We start from the raw sequence: 19,404 nt of genomic DNA, 5'->3' as shown, positions 1-19,404 counted from the left end.
GAACGAGTTCCTATGCCCCACAAATAACTCAGAGATACATTTTAAATAAAAATGTAAAAACACACTGATTCCCAGACCGTCCGCAGGCCGGATTTAGAAGGCGATTGGGCCGGATTCGGCCCCCAGATCTTAGTTTGCCTACCCATGGTCTAGGTGGTTAAATTTGGGGGGTGGGCAGCTGATGAATGGAGCAAGTGGGAAGGGAGAGCCCCCCCAGTAAATAATATAATTTTTAAAAAGTAACCCGTGTATTTAATTAACCTACTCTTATGCATTTAGTTCCCTCATATTTTTGGACATAATCATATTTATTTAGGTGAACAAATAGTGCCCCCACCCCTGCAAAGGGGCTGTGCACAGGGACCCGTGTAATATACATCTGGAGGGCAAGTAACAATACTGGGCTATGGGGTGCAGTTTGCAGGTTACTTCGTTCCTGCACTCAGTGAAATGAATGGAGACGGACTGTCTTTAGAAGATCTCCATTTGGACTTCTCCATTGCTGCGACTTCTGGTGGAGCAATGCTGCCATCGTGTGGTTGATAGCAGGAAATGCGGGCTAAGATATGCGACTAAACAGGGAGGCTTATTATATTAGCGAGGTTTGTAGAGGCTGAAACTGCTTTCCATAAAAGAAAGGCGAACACGCTGCAGTTCTACGACACCACCGCGGGGGGGATCGCACACTGGCAACCAGAACTCGAGATGCTGCCGTGAATCTAGGGCAGCCCTCCCCCCCAAAACAAAAATCTAGGGCACACACATACCCAACAAGCCCACGCAGATCCCTGATAGTGGAGCTAAGAACCAATTAAATAGCATTTAAGCTGATTCGTCCTCTTCCTTTTAACTCACAGGGGATCAATCTGCTGGTTAAAATAAGCGCTGGGATCCTGCATCCCTCAGCATATTGTTGGACCAGAACATGGGTAGGCAAACTAAGGCCCGGGGGCCGGATCCGGCCCAATTGCCTTCTAAATCTGGCCGGCAGACGACCCTGGAATTAGCGTGTTTTTACATGAGTAGAATGCATCCTTTTATTTATAATGCATCTCTGGGTTATTTGTGGGGGATAGGAATTCGTTCATCCCCACCCCCCAAATATAGTCTGGCCCCCCCCACAAGGTCTGAGGGACAGTGGACTGGCCCCCTGTGGAACAAATTTGCTGACCCCTGGACTAGAACTCTCAACCTGCTGGTGGAAGCTTAAAGATGTCTGAAGGGCCACTGTTTCCCCAAGACCTGCACTGAGCTCCTTGGAAGATAAAGGTGGTATAAAAATGTAATGAAAAAATAAAAATATTTGGGGGGGGGGTGTCTGCGCCACTGGAGAAAGTTCTGCTCACAGAATGAATCCAGTAAGAAGAAACTTCTTGGGGAAAGGACAGTAGCTCTGAGTGATTGTTGTTTAGTCGTGTCCAACTCTTCGTGACCCCATGGACCAGAGCACGCCAGGCACTCCTGTCTTCCACTGCCTCCCACAGTTTGGTCAAACTCATGCTGGTAGCTTCGAGAACACTATCCAACCATCTTGTCCTCTGTCCCCTTCTCCTGGTGTCCTCCATCTTTCCCAACATCAGGGTCTTTTCCAGGGAGTCTTCTCTTCTCATGAGGTGGCCAAAGTATTGGAGCCTCAGCTTCAGGATCTGTCCTTCCAGTGAGCACTCAGGGCTGATTTCCTTCAGAATGGATAGATCTGATCTTCTTGCAGTCCACGGGACTCTCAAGAGTCTCCTCCAGCACCAGAATTCAAAAGCATCAATTCTTTGGCGATCAGCCTTCTTTATGGTCCAGCTCTCACTTCCATACATCACTACTGGGAAAACCATAGCTTTAACTATACAGACCTTTGTTGGCAAGGTGATGTCTCTGCTTTATAAGATGCTGTCTAGATTTGTTATTGCTTTTCTCCCAAGAAGCAGGCGTCTTTTAATTTCGTGGCTGCTGTCACCATCTGCAGTGATCATGGAGCCCAAGAAAATAAAATCTCTCACTGCCTCCATTTCTTCCCCTTCTATTTGCCAGGAGGTGATGGGACCAGTGGCCATGATCTTTGTTTTTTTGATAGAGTCCAGCATCTCCACCAGTAGGGCTAGGAAAGGTGCCCCCCCCCAATGTGGCAGCCCCTGCCAGTTACAGCAGACAAGACTGACCTAGGTGGACCAAGGGACTGACTCAGTACAAAGTAGCTTCCTTTGGTCCTGAAGATTGCCTTAATGCAAGAGCCCCGGGGGCTGGGAGATTAATCCACAGTCCATTTAATGTTTCTTAAAGAGCCAGGGAGACTCCTGAAGGCATCACAAAGGGGACACAAACAGCACCAAGCAGAGCCAGGCAGTGTGACTCCGCTATGATGCAACCCCCAGTGGCATTTGGTCGTTCTGGTAACAGGTCCATTGTTGGCTCACACTTTCTGGGTTGGAAACAAAGCACAGGTCTGAGGAAGCAGCAAGTTGACGCATCAGCTATCTGGATCGTTGGCAGGAGAGGACTTCCTCCATGGCTGGCACTGGTACCTCTAGCCTCCACTGGCAAACCGAAGGAGAGCCCTGGTGGCTCAGACCACAGGCCTAACTCAGGGTGAGGGGAACTTCAGGCCCCTGGGGTGCAGCCTTCCAGGATCAGATGGAAGTCTGGAAGTCTTCCTAGGTCACACCCCCTCGGGCAGCCAAACCGATCACCAGCTCTGCTTTGCCCTTGCATTGAATGTTTTTCCTTGGCTGGAATGCATCCTCTGAAAATGCCCCTTTGTGTGTGTGTGTAGAAACTAGCCTACTGCACAAAGGTAACATTTACACCTGTTGTTCTGTCCCCTTTTGCCAGTGGCATGTGGTTCCTGGAAAGCTGGCCACGAGGGAATCATAAAGTTGGAAGGGGCCCCAACTCTAGGCCAAATCCACCCCACCCCCCGGGATGCAGGAATCTCAGCTAAAGCATCCCTGACAGATGACCATCCAACCTCTGCTTAAAAGCCTTCCAGGGGAGTCCATTCCACTGCTGAAAAGCTCTTACATCCAGAAAGTTCTTCCTAATGGAATCTCCTTGCTTGTAACTTGAAGCCATTGGTTTGAGTCCTACCCTCCAGAGCAGGAGAAAACAAGTTTGCTCCCTCTTCCATGCGATAGCCCTTGAGATATCTGAAGATGGCTATCGTATCTCCTCTCACTCTCCTCTTTTCCAGGCTAATGAGATCCTTGAAAAAGGTTTTCCACTCCTTGCCGATCTATTCTGTTTGCACAGCAACCGACAGGGAGCTGAGGTGAAGGGTAAGATGGCGCCCACCCTCCCTTTCATTGTATTGAAGGTCCTTGGCTCTAACTTCAACACAAGGCAGCCCCCTCCATCTCACCTGGGGGCAGTGGGCTGGTTTAGGGGGTACAGGGCAGACTGGGTGACACACAGTTCTGCCTTCCATCTGAGGGGACCGGCCAGTGAGCTCAGCTCAGGAGGAATGGTGGGGGTGGAGTACTGCCACCTCACAAATACTCCCCAGCACCTGCCACCTGAGGTGGCTACCTCACCATAGGGCCACACCTGGTGGACAAACCAGAGGCCTATAGGCCAGGCATAGGCAAACTTGGCCCTCCAGATGTTTTGGGACTAGAATTCCCTTCATCTGTGCTGGTCCCGTGGGTTACCCGAGAGGCGAGGTCCATGTCCGGTCTGTGGTCAAAGGTGCACCATGGAGGCAGTCCCTAGTAGCTGAAGCTGGGTGCAGGGCAGGGAGCCGGGTGAAGTCAGGAACAGGCTTGCAAGCAGGGAGCCAGGGTGGGTCAGGAGCTCTGGCAGGAAAGCAGGACAGGGTTCAGGCAGGAACTAGCAACCAACAATGTTGCTCCCGCAACTTGGTACTGGGGCTGGCCGGCTTTTATCTGCCCCGAGGCATCGGGCGGCCCCGATCCTCTGGTAACTCGCCTCTCCTGGCCTGGAGACAAGCACTCCTCCTGCGGGAACTTAGTTCCCTCCGCCTCTCTGCCCTGAGCCTCTGCAGCTCAGGAGAGGCTGGAGGGTTACCGGACCCAGAGGCAACCTCAGCTTCCTCTGATGGGGCTGAGAGTGGAGCACCTGCAGGCAATGGGTCCTCCCTCACCTCAGGAGCCAGAGCAGACTCACCTGAGGATCCAGCACTGATGAGGACCCTTCAGGCTCATGCCCCAGCCCCGGCTCAGCTGGTTCTAGAGGCGGGGAATCCTGTGCAGGCTGGGATCCCTCAGGTTCAGCATCTGAGTCCGAATCCCAGGCCATCACATCATCCCTGACCACTGGTCCTGTTAGCTAGGGATCATGGCAGTTGTAGGACAAAAACATCTGGAGGGCCAAGTTTGCCTATGCCTGCCATAGGCACACCCAGAAGCAGATGAGCGTACTGGAAAAGAAATAAATTCAGATGATGACAACCTGTAAAGCAGATGACCACCTCAACAGCCTTCAGCTGGGGATCCCTGAAGATCTCCTTGTTTGGAATCAAACACTGCTCTTAACATCTGAAAAAAGGCAGACCTCTATAGCCCCATGTCAGACCTACAGTCTCTCCCCCACAAAAAAAGAATTAGACTTGAAGAAGACTCCCTATCTGCTCTAACAAAAAGGTTTTCCAGGAATGAGGGGCATTTCCAGGAAGCAGTGGTGGCAGAGATGCTTGTACAAGGGCTTAGGTTCAATCCCCAGCATTTTCAGGTAGGTCTGAGAAGGATCTCACCTGAAACCAAATGCAGAGCTAAATGGACCAATGCTTTGACTTGGTGCAAGGCAGCTTCCTATGTTCCTAAGGGATCACCTCCCCCCATTAAGACGCCTGTGGAACCAATTGGAGGAATTTGCACTTCTTCTACAAGCAACACACATTCTGCATTTGCAAGGACTTGCATGGCTTGCTATTCCCAAAATAAATTCCTGCACTGCAGACTAGATGACCCTCGCGGTCCCTTCGAACTCCACAGTTCTGCGACTCTATAATAGCACTCCCATCCTGTGTTCCTCAGCGGCAGATACTCAAGACGTAGGCTGCATTTGACAGTGATAGTTACTGGTTTTTAGCCAGAAGACAGCGAGAGTTTTGTTTTGTTTGGACAGCCCTTGAGCTGTCATCCTGGGGTGGCAGGGAGGCAGATAAAGACATTCTCCTTCACCTTCCATTTCCATCTACAGTGGTACCTCGGGTCAAGTACTTAATTCGTTCCGGAGGTCCGTTCTTAACCTGAAACTGTTCTTAACCTGAAGCACCACTTTAGCTAAAATGGCCTCCTGCTGCTGCTGCGCTGCCGGAGCACGATTTCTGTTCTCATCCTGAAGCAAAGTACTTAACCTGAGGTACTATTTCTGGGTTATCAGAGTCTGTAACCTGAAGCATATGTAACCCGAGGTACCACTGTATACTTGTAAATATTTCAGCCAACAGCTACGCTCACTCTTAGGGGAGAGTCTGTGTCACTGAGCGGCGGTGCAACTGCGCTGCATGCAGAAGGCACCATGTTCAACCCCTGACATATCCCGTGAGAGGGGACAGGGAGCAGGTGGTTGAAGAAATCCCCCCCCCAGCCCCAGACCCCGGAGAGCCACGGCCGGACAAAAGTGCAGCGGACAGGACGACCTGTGGGTGGCTGCTTCCGGCGTGACTCAAAGAGGAATAGAAAGACACACTTGAGAGAAAGGATCCGTTGAGAAAGCAGAATCCTGTCCCATCCTAGCCTTCGGAGGCAGAAGCACTTGATGATGCAGAGAGCGAGAGGGAATGCAAACAAGCTTGTCCACGTTAATATTTTAATGTTACATTTGCAGCATAAATAAAAAGGCACATTATATGTTTGGTAAGAACAGTGGCTGAAAGAACAAGTTGGTAAGTGCCGGGGTTGGTGGTTTCTTTCGTGTGTGTTTTTTTTTTTTAATGTACGTAGTTTATTTGTTTTAAAAATAGCAGGATACAAAGATGAAACGCCACAGCTCACCCAGGCCTGTGGTAGCAAAAAACACAGGGCCACGGGAACCATGAGACAGGCAAAAAATGCTAGCTTGTGAGGACCTGCTCACAGGAGCACTTCGGTGAATTATTGGTTGGCTTACCAGTTAAGTAGATGCATCTTTCCGCCTTTCTGCCCCCCCCCCTCCAGCAGCCCCCTGCCCAGTCACGTAGCTATCAAAAGGCAGAAGAGTCTAAGCGAAAGCCTCTGTTGAGAGAGGGAGGGGTTGGGAACCTCAGACCTGCATACATTTCAAGAAGTGACATGTCAACAATGTCATTGCATAAGGAACGGCAGCCATCGAGGAGAAAAGAGCTGATATATGCCTATATATTTCTATATATATATATTCATAGATACGTATTTCACTTTATGAGATACTAAACCCCCTTTTGTGGTTAAGCATTCAGCGATCTCTCTCCCCCACCCTCCTACCCTCAACTTATTGATCGTAAAAGCTCTCCATATAATATATCTATATTTGAAAACATAACAATTTTTTTTTAATAAAGGAAATAACCGGGCAGATACTTGTGGAAAAGGAAGGCATCGCACGAACTCCTGCATAGCTTGAAGTTTTGCAACAATGATGGAAGGCTTTGTGAACATGGAGAGGGATGGAAGAGCTGGGATGGGAATATTTGGGAAGTAGAGCCTCTTTTTGGAAACCAGGAGCATTCATACACTGTGCGTTACCAGTTTGGAAGATTTTAGGACCAAGATAAGGCTTGCAAGTATCTGGGGTGACTCTCATCCACAAAGGCAAGTTTGCTAAGATGCTTGTACATGGAGATCTCCGATAGCAAAGTTTATTTCTCTGTCCCAGAAATGTGAAGAAAATGTGAATTTTTCTGAGAAGGAGGACACGAAGAGGGAGACGAGAACAGATCAATGTGATAAGGTGGGTTCTGCTCTAAGGTAGGCTTAAAATAAGGGAAGGGAGGAAAGAGACACGATTTCCGCCCCCCTTCAGACGCTGCAAGTGGGAGTACTGCTGGCTGGAGTCAAAATATGAGCACTAGCTTAGCTCAGGTCAAAATATGAGAAGCAAACAGACTTCTCTCAATGAGCCGGTGCACGGCTGTTTTGTTCCTTACCTCCTTGCTATGCCACCCTGCAATGGGTTTCATTCCAGTATTTTTGTAGAAGCAAGTCTCTCTCCAAGGGAATCTAGCTCAGCTATGTCACCTGAACATACAGACTCCTTGTCTACTTCAAGTATTGCCAAGTTTTCCTGAGCCATTCTATTGCACTGCAATTTTCCTCACCAACGTGCTTGTTCAGCTGAAGCTGCTGTTCCAAAGACATTGGAAGGTCCATAGAATCTTTTATTCCTAAGTGAGGACAACCAGCACGATGCAACTGGCCTCCTCACCTAGGCTCCTCCTCCTCAAAACTCTGATACGGTCCGGACTTCCCGGGACAGTTGTGCAATTTCTGCAACACCACTATCAAAAACACAGAGCTACTGAGAACAGGGCCTAAGAGTCAGGAAAACCTGCTGCAACGAGCTTCTTCTCTCCATCTTAAGAGCCCGTTCTGACACTGACACCCACCCGCACCGGACGCATCCGTTAGAATGATTTCCCATCCAATTAGAGTGATTTGTCAGAACGGGGGCTCTTACACCTTGCACAAATAGAATCTGTGATTAATCGTAAAATAAACCTCAAATCATGGACTCATTTCGAAAGGAAGTTGAGGCAACACATTCAGACAACCCCCTTTCTTATGCAGCCTTGGGAGCTATTTGAAAATGCTGTCCTGGTGGGTGAAATAAATGTGACATCATAAAACACTCTTTGGCTGTGCATGTATTTGCAAATATGTAGAATATGCACGTACCGAGCTGGAAAATTTACCCAATATCAACAGACTGCAACATAAAAGGCATTCCATTTTGACATAATGTGCTAGGGATTACGCTTACTGCGCCTTCACCTGCTGCAACTTGTCTCCTTCAGAGCGCAAACGATGCCTATGCTCTCCCAAGCATGCAGCAAGGACATATAACGTGAGCATGCTGCGAAAATCTGTCTCCCAGATGGACGTCACTTTGCAGGCTGTTAGCAAATTATGAACATTTAAGGGGAAAAAACGAAGGAGTGTTTGCTCGGCTCAACGTAGCCTTTGCTTTCAGTGTCTGGCTCTTAAGATTCAGAATAAAACAAAATAATAGGCCCAATAAATACGTTCACACTGCTCCCCGTAGCCACTTGAAATGCAATGGGGTGGAGGTGGTTCCATATGCCACCACTGCTTCCCCAAAGGGCTCTACACGTACTTCAGGCATTTTCCACTATGCCAATGCGTATTTCCCTAGGGGAGTTGCAATGACATGATGAAAACTCCCTGCAACATAAAGAAGACAAGGTCTTCCACACAAACAGCTCAATATGTGGCCCCACTTCCATGCTGTCGTGCTTCAAGATGCAACCACACTGCTTTGCATGCAGAAGGTATTGGGTTCAACCCCCAACACCCCTGGGAAGGGCTGCAGGTGTCCCGTCTGGAAATCCTGGACAGCCTCTGACAATCAGTGTGGACAATACTAAGCTAGATGGACCAACAGCCTGACTCAGCGTACAGTGGCTTCCCATGCAGTTTTGTACTTGTGAATTAGGCCAGAGGCTCAACGCGCAATCTGATGAACCAGCAAGATGTGACAGCTGCACTAGAGCAGCGGCTAGAATCAAATTTCTAAAAACGAAAAGAAAAACCCATCGTGCTGCACATTCAAAGGTTGATTTTGTCTGGCTTCTGCACTGCTGCCGAATGGAGGCCAAGTGGGACAAGGCATTTTGCTGTAGAGCAGGGGAATTTTCTTTGGAAACAAATGCATGTAACAAGGAAGCAAGCGAATGTAGTCCTACTGTTTGCAATCTGCGCAGGTTGTCTACATACACGGAAGATAGACCTGCATGTTTTGAAGACGCAGCCTGTTGAAATCAGGTGCAGAAATCCAATGCATTTTGGCTGTAAAACACTTATTCAGGGTGCAAATGTCTTTGTTCAACCCTTACATAAAGTAGGGGCTGGGTCCCTCAACTTAAGGCAAGCCAATCAAGCCTAGAAAAACAAAAAGCACCGTTTTATATCAGCACAGCATGAAAGACGTGAAATGTACCTGGGCTTCAATAGCTTATTCCCATAACCTGTTTGCAAATGTCAGCGTCATCTCTTCCCCAGTTTCTTCTGCCTACTGCTGCTGTTGCATCCTCTGTTTTTTACTTCTAGAACACACAAAGTTACTTTGCCTGCTTTTTTAACAGAGCTGGAAACAGGAATTCTACCACTTGCTGAGTTCCAGTTCTATCTGACCAGAGTTCTTTCTTGCTTCCCACAATGGCCAGACATCATCTGCAGACAGTATCTGCAGCATCCATTCACGCAGTCCTAATTAGATTCCCAGAAGAACGGTCACGTCAAATCTGTTGCGACAAAAATGAAGCATCCTGCAGCCCCCTTAAAGACTAGCAAATTCATAACAGCGTAAGCTTTCGTGGACTAGGGACCAAATTTGTGTCTTTGAGGTCTCTTTGTTGGTCTAGCCATATTGAAAACCTCCGCTTCTCTTTGGTCTACGCATTTCGTACTGAGGGGAAGGGTGGGTTGGGTATAGAAAAACAAGAAAAACTGGGAAATGCAAAAACGATTCCAGTGCAAACTTTAAAAAAACAAACAAAAACAAAACAGTGGCAGGAGCAGTTTCATTCATAGTTTTAGTGGTAAAGTACTAGTGAATGCAACCTAGTATATGTAGCTGGATCTGCAGGTTTTTTTGTCTAAAGCTTCATGCCAACTTACTGTATTTTTCGCTCTATAGGACGCACCAGACCATAGGAGGGGGAGAACAGGGGAAAAAAATTCTCCCCTCTCTGCTCAGTGCCTCTTCAGCAAAGCGGCAGGAGAAACGGAGCCCCTTCCATTTCTCCTTCCGCTTTGCTGAAGGGGCGCTGCGCAGAGAGGGAAAACTGGGCAGCGCCTCTCCAGCGAAGCGAAGCCTGGAGAGCAAGAGGGATTGGTGTGCACCGACCCCTCTCGCTCTCCAGGCTTCAGGCGGCTATCCGCAAGCCTTCGGAGCGCAGCGGGAGCTCCTGCTGCGCTCCGAAGGCTTGCGGATAGCTGCCTGAAGCCCCCGGAGCGCAGCGGGAGTTCCAAAGAGCCTGCATTCGCTCCGTAAGACGCACACACATTTCCCCTTAATTTTTGATGGGGAAAAAGTGCATCTTATAGAGCGAAAATTATGGTACATGTCAATCAAAAGATAAAACTTTGTGCTTTCTATCACTGCTGCTTCTCATCCAGCTTTCACCTTTATTAGGCCTCCATGCCTCCCCCTGATAACAAACTTCCTGTTAACACGCAAAGAGCCCTGCTGGATCAGGCCAAGGGCCCTGTTCTCATGGTGGCCAACCAGAAGCCTACAGAACTCCCAGCAACTGGAATTCAGAAAGGCATAATGCACCCGATAGTGGATGGAACATGGTAGGAGGTGAGGAAGGAGAGGAACAGTAAACGCATTCAATGAAGCCTGAGAAATGTGCTAGCCTTATCGCAGCTCAGCCTCTGGGGGCAGCTATGGAGTTTCCCGACTATTCCTGGCATGTGGATTGTAAGGGTGGGGTGGAACCACAAGAGGGAAGAAGCACATGGGAAAAAGCATTACCTACATTACCAAAAGGCAGAGTCAGGACTGGGCAAGATCCTCTGGTTGGGCACCCTTAAAAGGTGAAGGGAAGGAGGATGTTCTTGTTTTGTACTTGCCACCCCAGAAGGCTGAAGCAGCCGGGCGACTTTCTAGCCGCCTTAAATGTTCTTTTCCATCTAAACTGTGGAAAGGTCTGCCTGCGAATACCTGGATTCAATTTCTGCTCTTCTGAACATACATAAACACACCCTAGGCTCAGAAGGAACAGCATTCCAAGCCGTAATACATTATTTGCAAGATGTAAGCCAGGAAAGCAGAGCCGTCCCCCCACCACTACCTCAATGAAATGCGGATCAAGCGCAAGGGCCAAAAATCACACACACCAGCCAAAACATTCCGTATCCTATCAAAAAGGAAACAATTTTGTGGAAAGGGCAGGCACGCCTGTAAATTAGCAAACTGGATATGGCACTAAGAAGGGCCTGGAGTTTCCTCCAACACACTGCACGGTCTGCAATGTGAGAGGGCAACTTTTCCCTTTTGAGGGAAGGGATTCCACCAAGCTGCTCAGATGTGGGTAGTTGGTAAAACGGGATGGAGGTGTGATGGTGAGACAGAATGATTTACTGTTCGAATAGAACCAAAACCATCTGTGTGATTTAAGCTCTTTTCTTTTCTCTCTTTTCTTTTTTAAAAGAGAGTTCTTTGGAGAAAGGGAAGGGAGCAAAGACACTAAGTTGGGAAAAGTACTTTTCACTGAGAGAGAGATGGACAGGGGATGAAGGAACTCTAAAGAAAAGGAAGACAAAACCCAAAACTGAGGTAAACGATTGTCTCCAGCTAGAGATTTGGAAAGGAATATCCAGAAAGGTGTCAAACTTCATCCAAAGGCTGTTCCGGGAAGGCAAGCAAGGAGAAATATCTCCAGCTGTGTGCATAGCAGACGAGAACCGAGAAAAGAAAACATTCTATTTGCAGTTGCCAGCCATTTTTTAAAACCTGTATTTAATTGCGAAATGTCTATAGGAAAGAAGGTCAAGAAAAGGGGCTGACCTCAAAGCTTGCTATGCACACTAGCAAATAAGGTTAATGATGGGGACTAACCCCTACCATGTTAAAGCTGTCGTTTTTCCCAGTAGTGATGTATGGAAGTGAGAGCTGGACCATAAAGAAGGCTGATCGCCAAAGAATTGATGCCTTTGAATTATGGTGCTGGAGGAGACTCTTGAGAGTCCCATGGACTGCAAAAGATCAAACCTATCCATTCTTAAGGAAATCAGCCCTGAGTGCTCACTGGAAGGACAGATCCTGAAGCTGAGGCTCCAATACTTTAGCCACCTCATGAGAAGAGAAGACTCCCTGGAAAAGACCCTGATGTTGGGAAAGATCACAAGGAGAAGGGGACGACAGAGGATGAGATGGTTGGACAGTGTTCTCGAAGCTACCAGCATGAGTTTGAGGAAACTGCAGGAGGCAGTGGAAGACAGGAGTGCCTGGCGTGCTCTGGTCCATGGGGTCACGAAGAGTCGGACATGACTAAACGACTAAACAACAACAACACCTACCATGCCAGTCTGTCACAAGCCTAACGGTTTTTACTACTTACTAGCACCACAGGGGTGTTGGGAGCAGGCAACTGAATGAAGGAACGACTAAGTCTGGGTTCTGAAATCTCTCTTCTGTTTTATATTATGCAACTGAAGAAATGGTCATTTCCCCAGTATGCATGAATTGCAAAAAAAAACCCCAAAACTATATAGCAAGTTGGGCCCAGAGCCTAGTGACATAAAAGGCACTTCTTTCACCTTTCTATTGGCATGAGAGAACAGGTAAGAGGAGGTTTCAGCATCAGGTAAGCAAGAAGCCAAAGCAGGCGGGTTTGGGGGTGGGCAGGGGACCCACTGATCAATGTCACAGGCAGGGTTGTACCTAGGCATTTCTCCTATGAGAAGGCAGGTCCCAACTACCAGAAGAATTAGGAGTGTTCCTGATTTAGAAACAATGGACAGCTCTTCCTACAGAGGAGAAAAATGCCCGTTATCTCTATCCTTTACCATGGAGGGCTGGCGAGGTGGGGTTACAAAGTCACGTCTTTGGGTCAGACAAATTTCCTATAAAGGCCAACTCTGGCAAAGCATTATTTCTGTAAACTTCTTCACACTGAACATCTGTCGGGTGTGTGTGTGTGTGGAGAGAGAAGAACAAGGCTCACTTTAAGAACTTGATCTTCTATGCTGAGAAAAACATGTCTAGTGGGTGTGTGTGGCTGATTTAAAGCACTAGACACAGAATGGGATATTAGTAGAGGGATGTGCACACATTATCCTTCCATCTTTTAAGACAGGAAGATGCTCTAAGCATGATTCTTTAAGAAGCAGCTGGAGATATCCAAGATCTACTGGAGCCATCTATAGGGCGATTGTTGTTTTTTTACTAACACTGTAGTATTTTAAAAGGAAATGTTGAATAAGTCTTGGACATGCTGAAAGGCAGGGGCAGGGTCTCTCTGTATGTTGGGACCACCAGTCCCAGTTATCATGTTCAATGCTACTGGATGAAAAGACTTTGGAGTCCAGGTACCTCTATGATAATACCAGAAAATAATTTGGTAGAAAATCAGGTTGCTTGAACCAGACTATGTAAATCAGCTGTTGGTTTCCAACATACAATGAACAGCCAATACAGCTCTCATTACTACCACGTTTCCCCTATGCTAGAGACGTTGGCGCACTTATTTCATGGAATATCTGCCACCCTGGAGTAAGCGTTATCTGCTAACCTCTTGGTCTGGTAACCAAGGGTGCTGCAAGAGAAACCCTTTGCCACCTGATCCTTGCCAGATTGTTTGAGTTGTAGGAATGAACTTGGCACAAGCTACGCTAATTAGCAGCTGGGGTTAGAAGGGAAAGTATGGCACAGGAGTTCTCCCCTAGCTGCGGCGAATGTCTCTGATACAAGGTCTCCCTGCTCTGGCAAAACCCTTGGACTGGGATGTACCTTTACAATCTTTCTTCAGAATTCAACATGGCCACACACACACACCTGTACCTGCGTGGGTACTCCTTCCCCTTGGTGTTAGATCTCACAGTGCCATGTGGTGCTCTCTCTCTATGTGTGAGAACACTGTTACAGTGTTTGCAGAGCAAGTTGTGTACGCCTTCAGTATTCTTCCCTCCCGGCAGGGTGACAACTGGTTGGCAGAGGCCCATGCAATGGGCCCTGCCCTCACAATCAATTCACCCCCACATTCCCCAAAAGCACACAAACAGGAAAGAGGCAGCCACCTTGCGACGGGTGCATGGGAAAGGGAGAAGCCCTTTTATAAAAGTAAATAATAAAACTGACAGATCCCCTTTCTCAGCTCAGGAAATTTGAATTCTGTCTCATCTATGCGTTACGCTATTAAAGAACTGCATTAACGGAGCTAATTAATTAATTAAGCTAATTAAGCTGAGGCTCCAAGACTTTGGCCACCTCATGAGAAGAGAAGACTCCCTGGAAAAGACCCTGATGTTGGGAAAGATGGAGGGCACAAGGAGAAGGAGACGACAGAGGACGAGATGGCTGGACAATGTTCTCGAAGCTACTAACATGAGTTTGACCCAACTGCGGGAGGCAGTGGAAGACAGGAGTGCTTGGCATGCTCTGGTCCATGGGGTCATGAAGAGTCGGACACGACTAAACAACAACAACGAAGCTTGGCTGTGTTCATTCTGTTCGGGATGGGACTGATAGGTTAATATACTTGATACATAAGCGCTATCACAGGGAAACGATTTGGGCGCATAACTTCTCCTTGCCTCAACATGCAGCTTGTGGACCATTCCAAGTCCATTTAAGGCACTGCAATGCCATCTACAAAGCCTCCATTTCTCCCTGATGGCTGTTGTCTCTGTGCCTTTTCCTGCTCCTTATCGTGGCTCTCTTTACCTTATGATTCTGCGCACGTATGCGCACACTGCTAGACTGCCATAAGGAAACATGGCCCGTAGGAAGAAGAAGAGGAGGAGGAGGAGTTTGGATTTGATATCCTGCTTTATCACTACCCGAAGGAGTCTCAAAGCGGCTAACATTCTCCTTTCCCTTCCTCCCCCACAACAAACACTGTGAGGTGAATGAGGCTGAGACTTCAGAGAAGTGTGACTGGCCCAAGGTCACCCAGCAGCTGCATGCGGAGGAGCGGAGACGCGAACCCGGTTCCCCAGATTACGAGACTACCGCTCTTAACCACTACACCACACTGGCTCTCTAGGAAGTTGGGTTGTGGCAGCTACTGGCAGCAGCAGGATGGGGCAGAGGCAAGGAATCCCCAAGAGGCAGACAGCAAGGGGACAATCTCTTTCCCATGGCTCCACAGCTGTCAACTCCAGCCTTGAATCCCCAGACGTTTTTGGAATACAGGCAACTCTCAATTTGTGCGTGTTCGATGCACGTGCAACTGTGCATGCCATGTTTGGCACTGGAAGAGGGTGGAATGAGCTTATGCACATGATGACCTGGAACATAACCCCTGCATAAATGTGTGTGTGTGTGTGTGCCTATACAGCTGCCACCATCCCTGGCCACTGGCCGTACCGCTTGGGGATGATGGGATTTGTAGTCCAACAGCAACTGGAGACCCAAAGTTGGGGAAAGGCTGCTCTAGAGCTAGGCTTAAGGTGACTTCCTATTGAACGCCCAATCAAAATCTGTTTAGCAAATTCTGATGAGGATGGAGGCCATAGTGAAAGGGGCACAGGGCGTGTGCTTTGTATGCAGGGATTCAATACCTAGCATTTCCAGCTAAAGGGATCTCAGGAAGCAGTGCTGAAAAAGGCCTCTTTTGAGGAGCCACCGAGCACCTGAGTCAACAGTACTCAGTCAGAAGGACTGGTGGTATGACTAACACTAGAATCAGCTTCAGATATCATCTCTCACAAGAGCACGGCGTCTGTTAATGAGAGATGTGGTACTAATTCGTATTTTGGATTCAACTTTACCTCAATCCCCTTTCCCCTAGAAAGCAGGACCAGTCTGAAGACCTTACCTTCTTATCTTTTCTGGCACGCATTCAACCAGGAAAAGGATTCTGAGATTTTTTTTAAAAATGAAAACACAGCATTGTTGGGCTTTGAAAGGGGCCAAAAGAAAAAAAAAAAGTTGCAATCTGTTCTCTAGCCAGCAAGCTCCTTTCCTGTTCTATTATCCTTAGAGGATCCTGGCTGCTGCACCTGCTGTGTCTTGTTATCGGAGCTGTCACTAAGGAAACAGATACCCTGTTGGGACAAGTTATATTCAAAGTACTTGCCTCTGTGCATGTTCAACATATCAAATAAGGGGGAAGGCGGGGGTGGGGGGGGGGGTGGAGGATGGAGGAGAGAAGACAAGTGACCGGATGTCTGAAATGCTTGCTAAAAGGAAGTCTGCAGACATTGAGAGTAAATTTCTTGCTGATTTTAAACAAAGGGGGAAGGAAAAGGAACCCAAGAGGAGAAAGGAAAAATAAAAGGTCATGGAATAATAGGCTAGAACCGAGATCGTGCTAAGGCAAGGAAATGGGTCAAAAAGCAATGACGTTGAGGCCCTGAGAAGCTAGAAAGACAAGGGAGATCACCTACTTTGGAAAATCTGCGCAAGTCCTGTCATGTGCACATTGCGCAATTGATACCGAGATTCTTGAATAGGCGAATGTATATTCTAATGGACAAATTTGCCAAAACTGGGGTTTAAAAAAGTCATTAATGATTAACCTTACACGGTTTGGCAGCATGGTGTACAAAGCCCATTAAAAAAAGAACAGAATGTTTTCAAATGAGGATTTAAAAAAAAAAAAAAAACATATTTAAGGAAGATGAAATGAAGGAAATGTTGGCATTGATGGGCTTCTGTTCTAACAGCTGCAGCGTAATTGTCACAAGCTTGCCTCCCACTTGCTAGGGATGCAGTCTCGATATCTACAGCTATCCAGTTAGCAAAAGCTCAAGGCCAACTTGAGGAAAAGACACACGCAACACACACAAATGCACTTTGGCAACAAGCAAGAGGCAACAGGAAGAAAACAACTCCAAGCGCCCTTTTAAAATGCCAAGATTTTTCGTTTCCCGTAATATACCCTTGTGACACCAGTGCTCTAGGAGTCCTGCATTTGAAAGGGTGGTTGGGAGAAGGCGCGGCGGGTGCATCATTACTCAAAGCAGGGGCAAGAAGAGAAAAAACAGAAAAGAATGCTCCTCCCAGCCTCTTGCCCTTGAAAGAGACACTCCATGATTTAAGGCCACAGTCTTAGCAAGTTCATAGGGTTAAATGCAACAGGCGATCCTTTGAAATGTGCAGGGGTTAAAGGGGTTTTGAAATCTTTCAAATGTGTGACCTACGGAGAGGCTTCCCGCCTCTCCTTCAGAGCAGGGCAGCTCTGACATCAGCTCAGCTTAGCTTTGCATTAGCCATCCGCTAGGCAGCAGGTGCCTAGTCAAGGTTGACAAACCAAGGGAGACCCCATCAGGGTGCATATTCTGCACACATACGGATCCTAATTGTTTTGATTTTATTCAGATTCTGCTAGATGCAGCAGAGGTGAGGGAGTAAACAGAGTGCCAGAGCTCTGCCTTCTGCCCAGCGGAAGCACTGCTTATTCTTCCTAGCAAATGGAACACCAAGTACTTCCCATCGTACTTTTGACGGTTACCTCCACAGCCAAACCGAGCCAGGAACTGTACCAAATGAAAAGGTGTCCGATTAATGCACTCGTCTGATCAGATGCACAGCTACAGACTTTGCGGTCTGAGATGCGCGCGACAGGCTTTCCATTTCCACTGCGGCGACTACCAACAGCCCTCAACCGCAGCAGCTACGAGTGAGGTTGCTTGCTCGCTTCACAAAACAGTTGGGGATGGGGGAGATCAAACCTACAAGGTTATGGAGCTTACCACCTTCAGAGCCTTGAGCCGCAGTCCTGGTGTGAAAGTGCAGAATTGAAAGCCAGCTACAGCGGTGGTGATGGGTACACTGGAAATGTCAGAAAGCAGCGGGGGTGCTAATTTTTTCATAAAAACGGGCAGCACCAGCAAAACGCCACAGCCTCTCCCAAGAGCTGCTTCCCTTTGCTAAAAAGCGGCCAACTCGAGAAAAGCACCATAAGCAACCAAGCTAAGGGAGGCTTAGTGTTAGTGGAACTTATACCTGAACATTAACCATTTAAGACCACACCGAGCAAGGCTAAGTGTGCTGTTTACTCCATACGACGGCCGGTCGTCCCTAAGGGGTGGCGAAGCTGCTCATTTTGAGGCCATTCTTTAGAAACAGGATGGTCATCGTACTACTTTGGGCCAGGATGTGAATGGGGATATACTTAGTTAGAAGCTCCGTAGCTGCCCTTAACTCACTTTAAGAAGAAAACAAAAAACAAAAACAAAAATGTATCCACCCCATATCGATCGAGGGGCTTAGTTATGATCAGTCTCTCCAGCTGCAAGTTCTTATTGGTTAGTTCTATGTCGCACATTTTGCGACATCATCTGCCAGCAGACTGGGAGTGGGGAGCCATAATGACGTGTGACTGTATGGGCACGTTCAGTTCTGTCCTTTGGCTTGCCATCTGAGTGAGGACTGATGTGGCGACAGCTTCGGCTGCAGAGCGGACAGCCAGCCCGTTGGGAGAGGCCGTCACAGAACTGTGCTGGATGACAGGAGCCGGGGAACCTGTGGGCTCAGAACTCTCCTTGGGACTTTCTGTATTTTTTTTCAAAAAGAGAAAGAGAGAGAGAGAGAGAGAGAGAGAGAGAGAGAAGAGTTATGAAAAAGGTTGTCTCTTATCATGTGTTTAAAGAAGCCCATAGGTCTGTAGATTACAACACGGCAGCCATTTTGTCCCTTCCCACCATATGAATTTAATCATGTTGTTTTAGGTAGGTTTCCTTTTCCCAAATATACCCTGTGGGTGGAAAGCAGTAAGACCAGCTACTGACTCAGCAAACGCCACCACCACATTTTAGTGTAGCTTAAGTAATTTATCCAGGTTTCCACAGAATTTTCTAGCAAATTCAGGTGAGGGGACAGCACAATCCATACCACGTGTCACCTGTCACTGTGACAAATCCATCTTCTGGAGATTTTTCCAGAGGAACGCTGACATGGTTTGCCTCCCTCAGGACGTACAAGGTAGAGATGCGAGGAGGAATCTGCCCTACTAGGTTTCCAAAACAGATCATCAAGGCGGATCATGACCCAGATAGGACTGGTGGCCCTCTTCAGAATCCACAATTGTGTGTATTCTGATACGAGGCAGCCTGGGGGTTATGCACTGTCTCTGCCCCACAATCAATTTGCTTTAATTTTTTTTATAAAATAGGATATCCATTCGCCCACAGCCTGAACAGCATGCACTCGGGGCTTCTTGTGATGGAACATGGTGATATTCTGTCACTCTCAGGGGGAACTGTATAAAAAACCCCATGGCTGCCCCCCATATAAACACTGCAGGGACTGAATACATTATAAGCTTAAAAGGAGGCAGGGAGAAAGGAGGTGGCATGCCAACTTTGGGCCATCTTGTAAGTTGTTGTTTTTTAAGTGTGCATTTCTGGGTAATTTTTGAAAGATCTTTCATTAAAAATTCACCTGTAAACAGAACGGGCTAAGTCCCCTATGAGAACCCGGATGGACCAGACTTTAATCAATCCTTCAATCACTAGTACAAGGTACGATGAATTTCCAGCACTGTGCCTTCTTAACATTGCCTGCCACCTTCTTTCAGCAGCAGCTAAACATGGCCACTTCACAGTTCCGGAAACTATTTCTCTATATCTGCCACAGGACTCT

General features: G+C 47.6%; 1 protein-coding gene and 1 long non-coding RNA gene across 2 annotated transcripts in view; one reads left to right on the top strand and one right to left on the bottom strand.

Moving 5' to 3' along the window:
- The first annotated feature begins 1,135 nt into the window (after nucleotides 1-1,135).
- LOC308471158 lies at nucleotides 1,136-15,717 on the top strand. Its single transcript, XR_013982724.1, has 3 exons — nucleotides 1,136-2,580; nucleotides 3,182-3,266; nucleotides 6,470-15,717. It is a non-coding gene; the product is annotated as an uncharacterized lncRNA (long non-coding RNA).
- The window catches only part of LOC308470969 (cyclic AMP-dependent transcription factor ATF-7), a 107,148-nt gene continuing 100,429 nt past the window's right edge, over nucleotides 12,686-19,404 (bottom strand). The window contains exon 12 of the mRNA XM_080994727.1: nucleotides 12,686-18,315. Within this exon, the coding sequence (XP_080850853.1) occupies nucleotides 18,098-18,315 (218 nt within the window). The 3' untranslated portion in view covers nucleotides 12,686-18,097. The remainder of the gene's footprint in view (nucleotides 18,316-19,404) is intronic.

This window comes from Podarcis pityusensis (genome assembly GCF_964106645.2).
Source record: "Podarcis pityusensis genome assembly, chromosome: 2".
In the NCBI taxonomy this organism is placed as follows: domain Eukaryota; kingdom Metazoa; phylum Chordata; class Lepidosauria; order Squamata; family Lacertidae; genus Podarcis; species Podarcis pityusensis.
The sequence above is the reverse complement of the archived record's forward strand: the minus strand, read 5'-3'. Positions and strand labels throughout refer to the sequence as shown.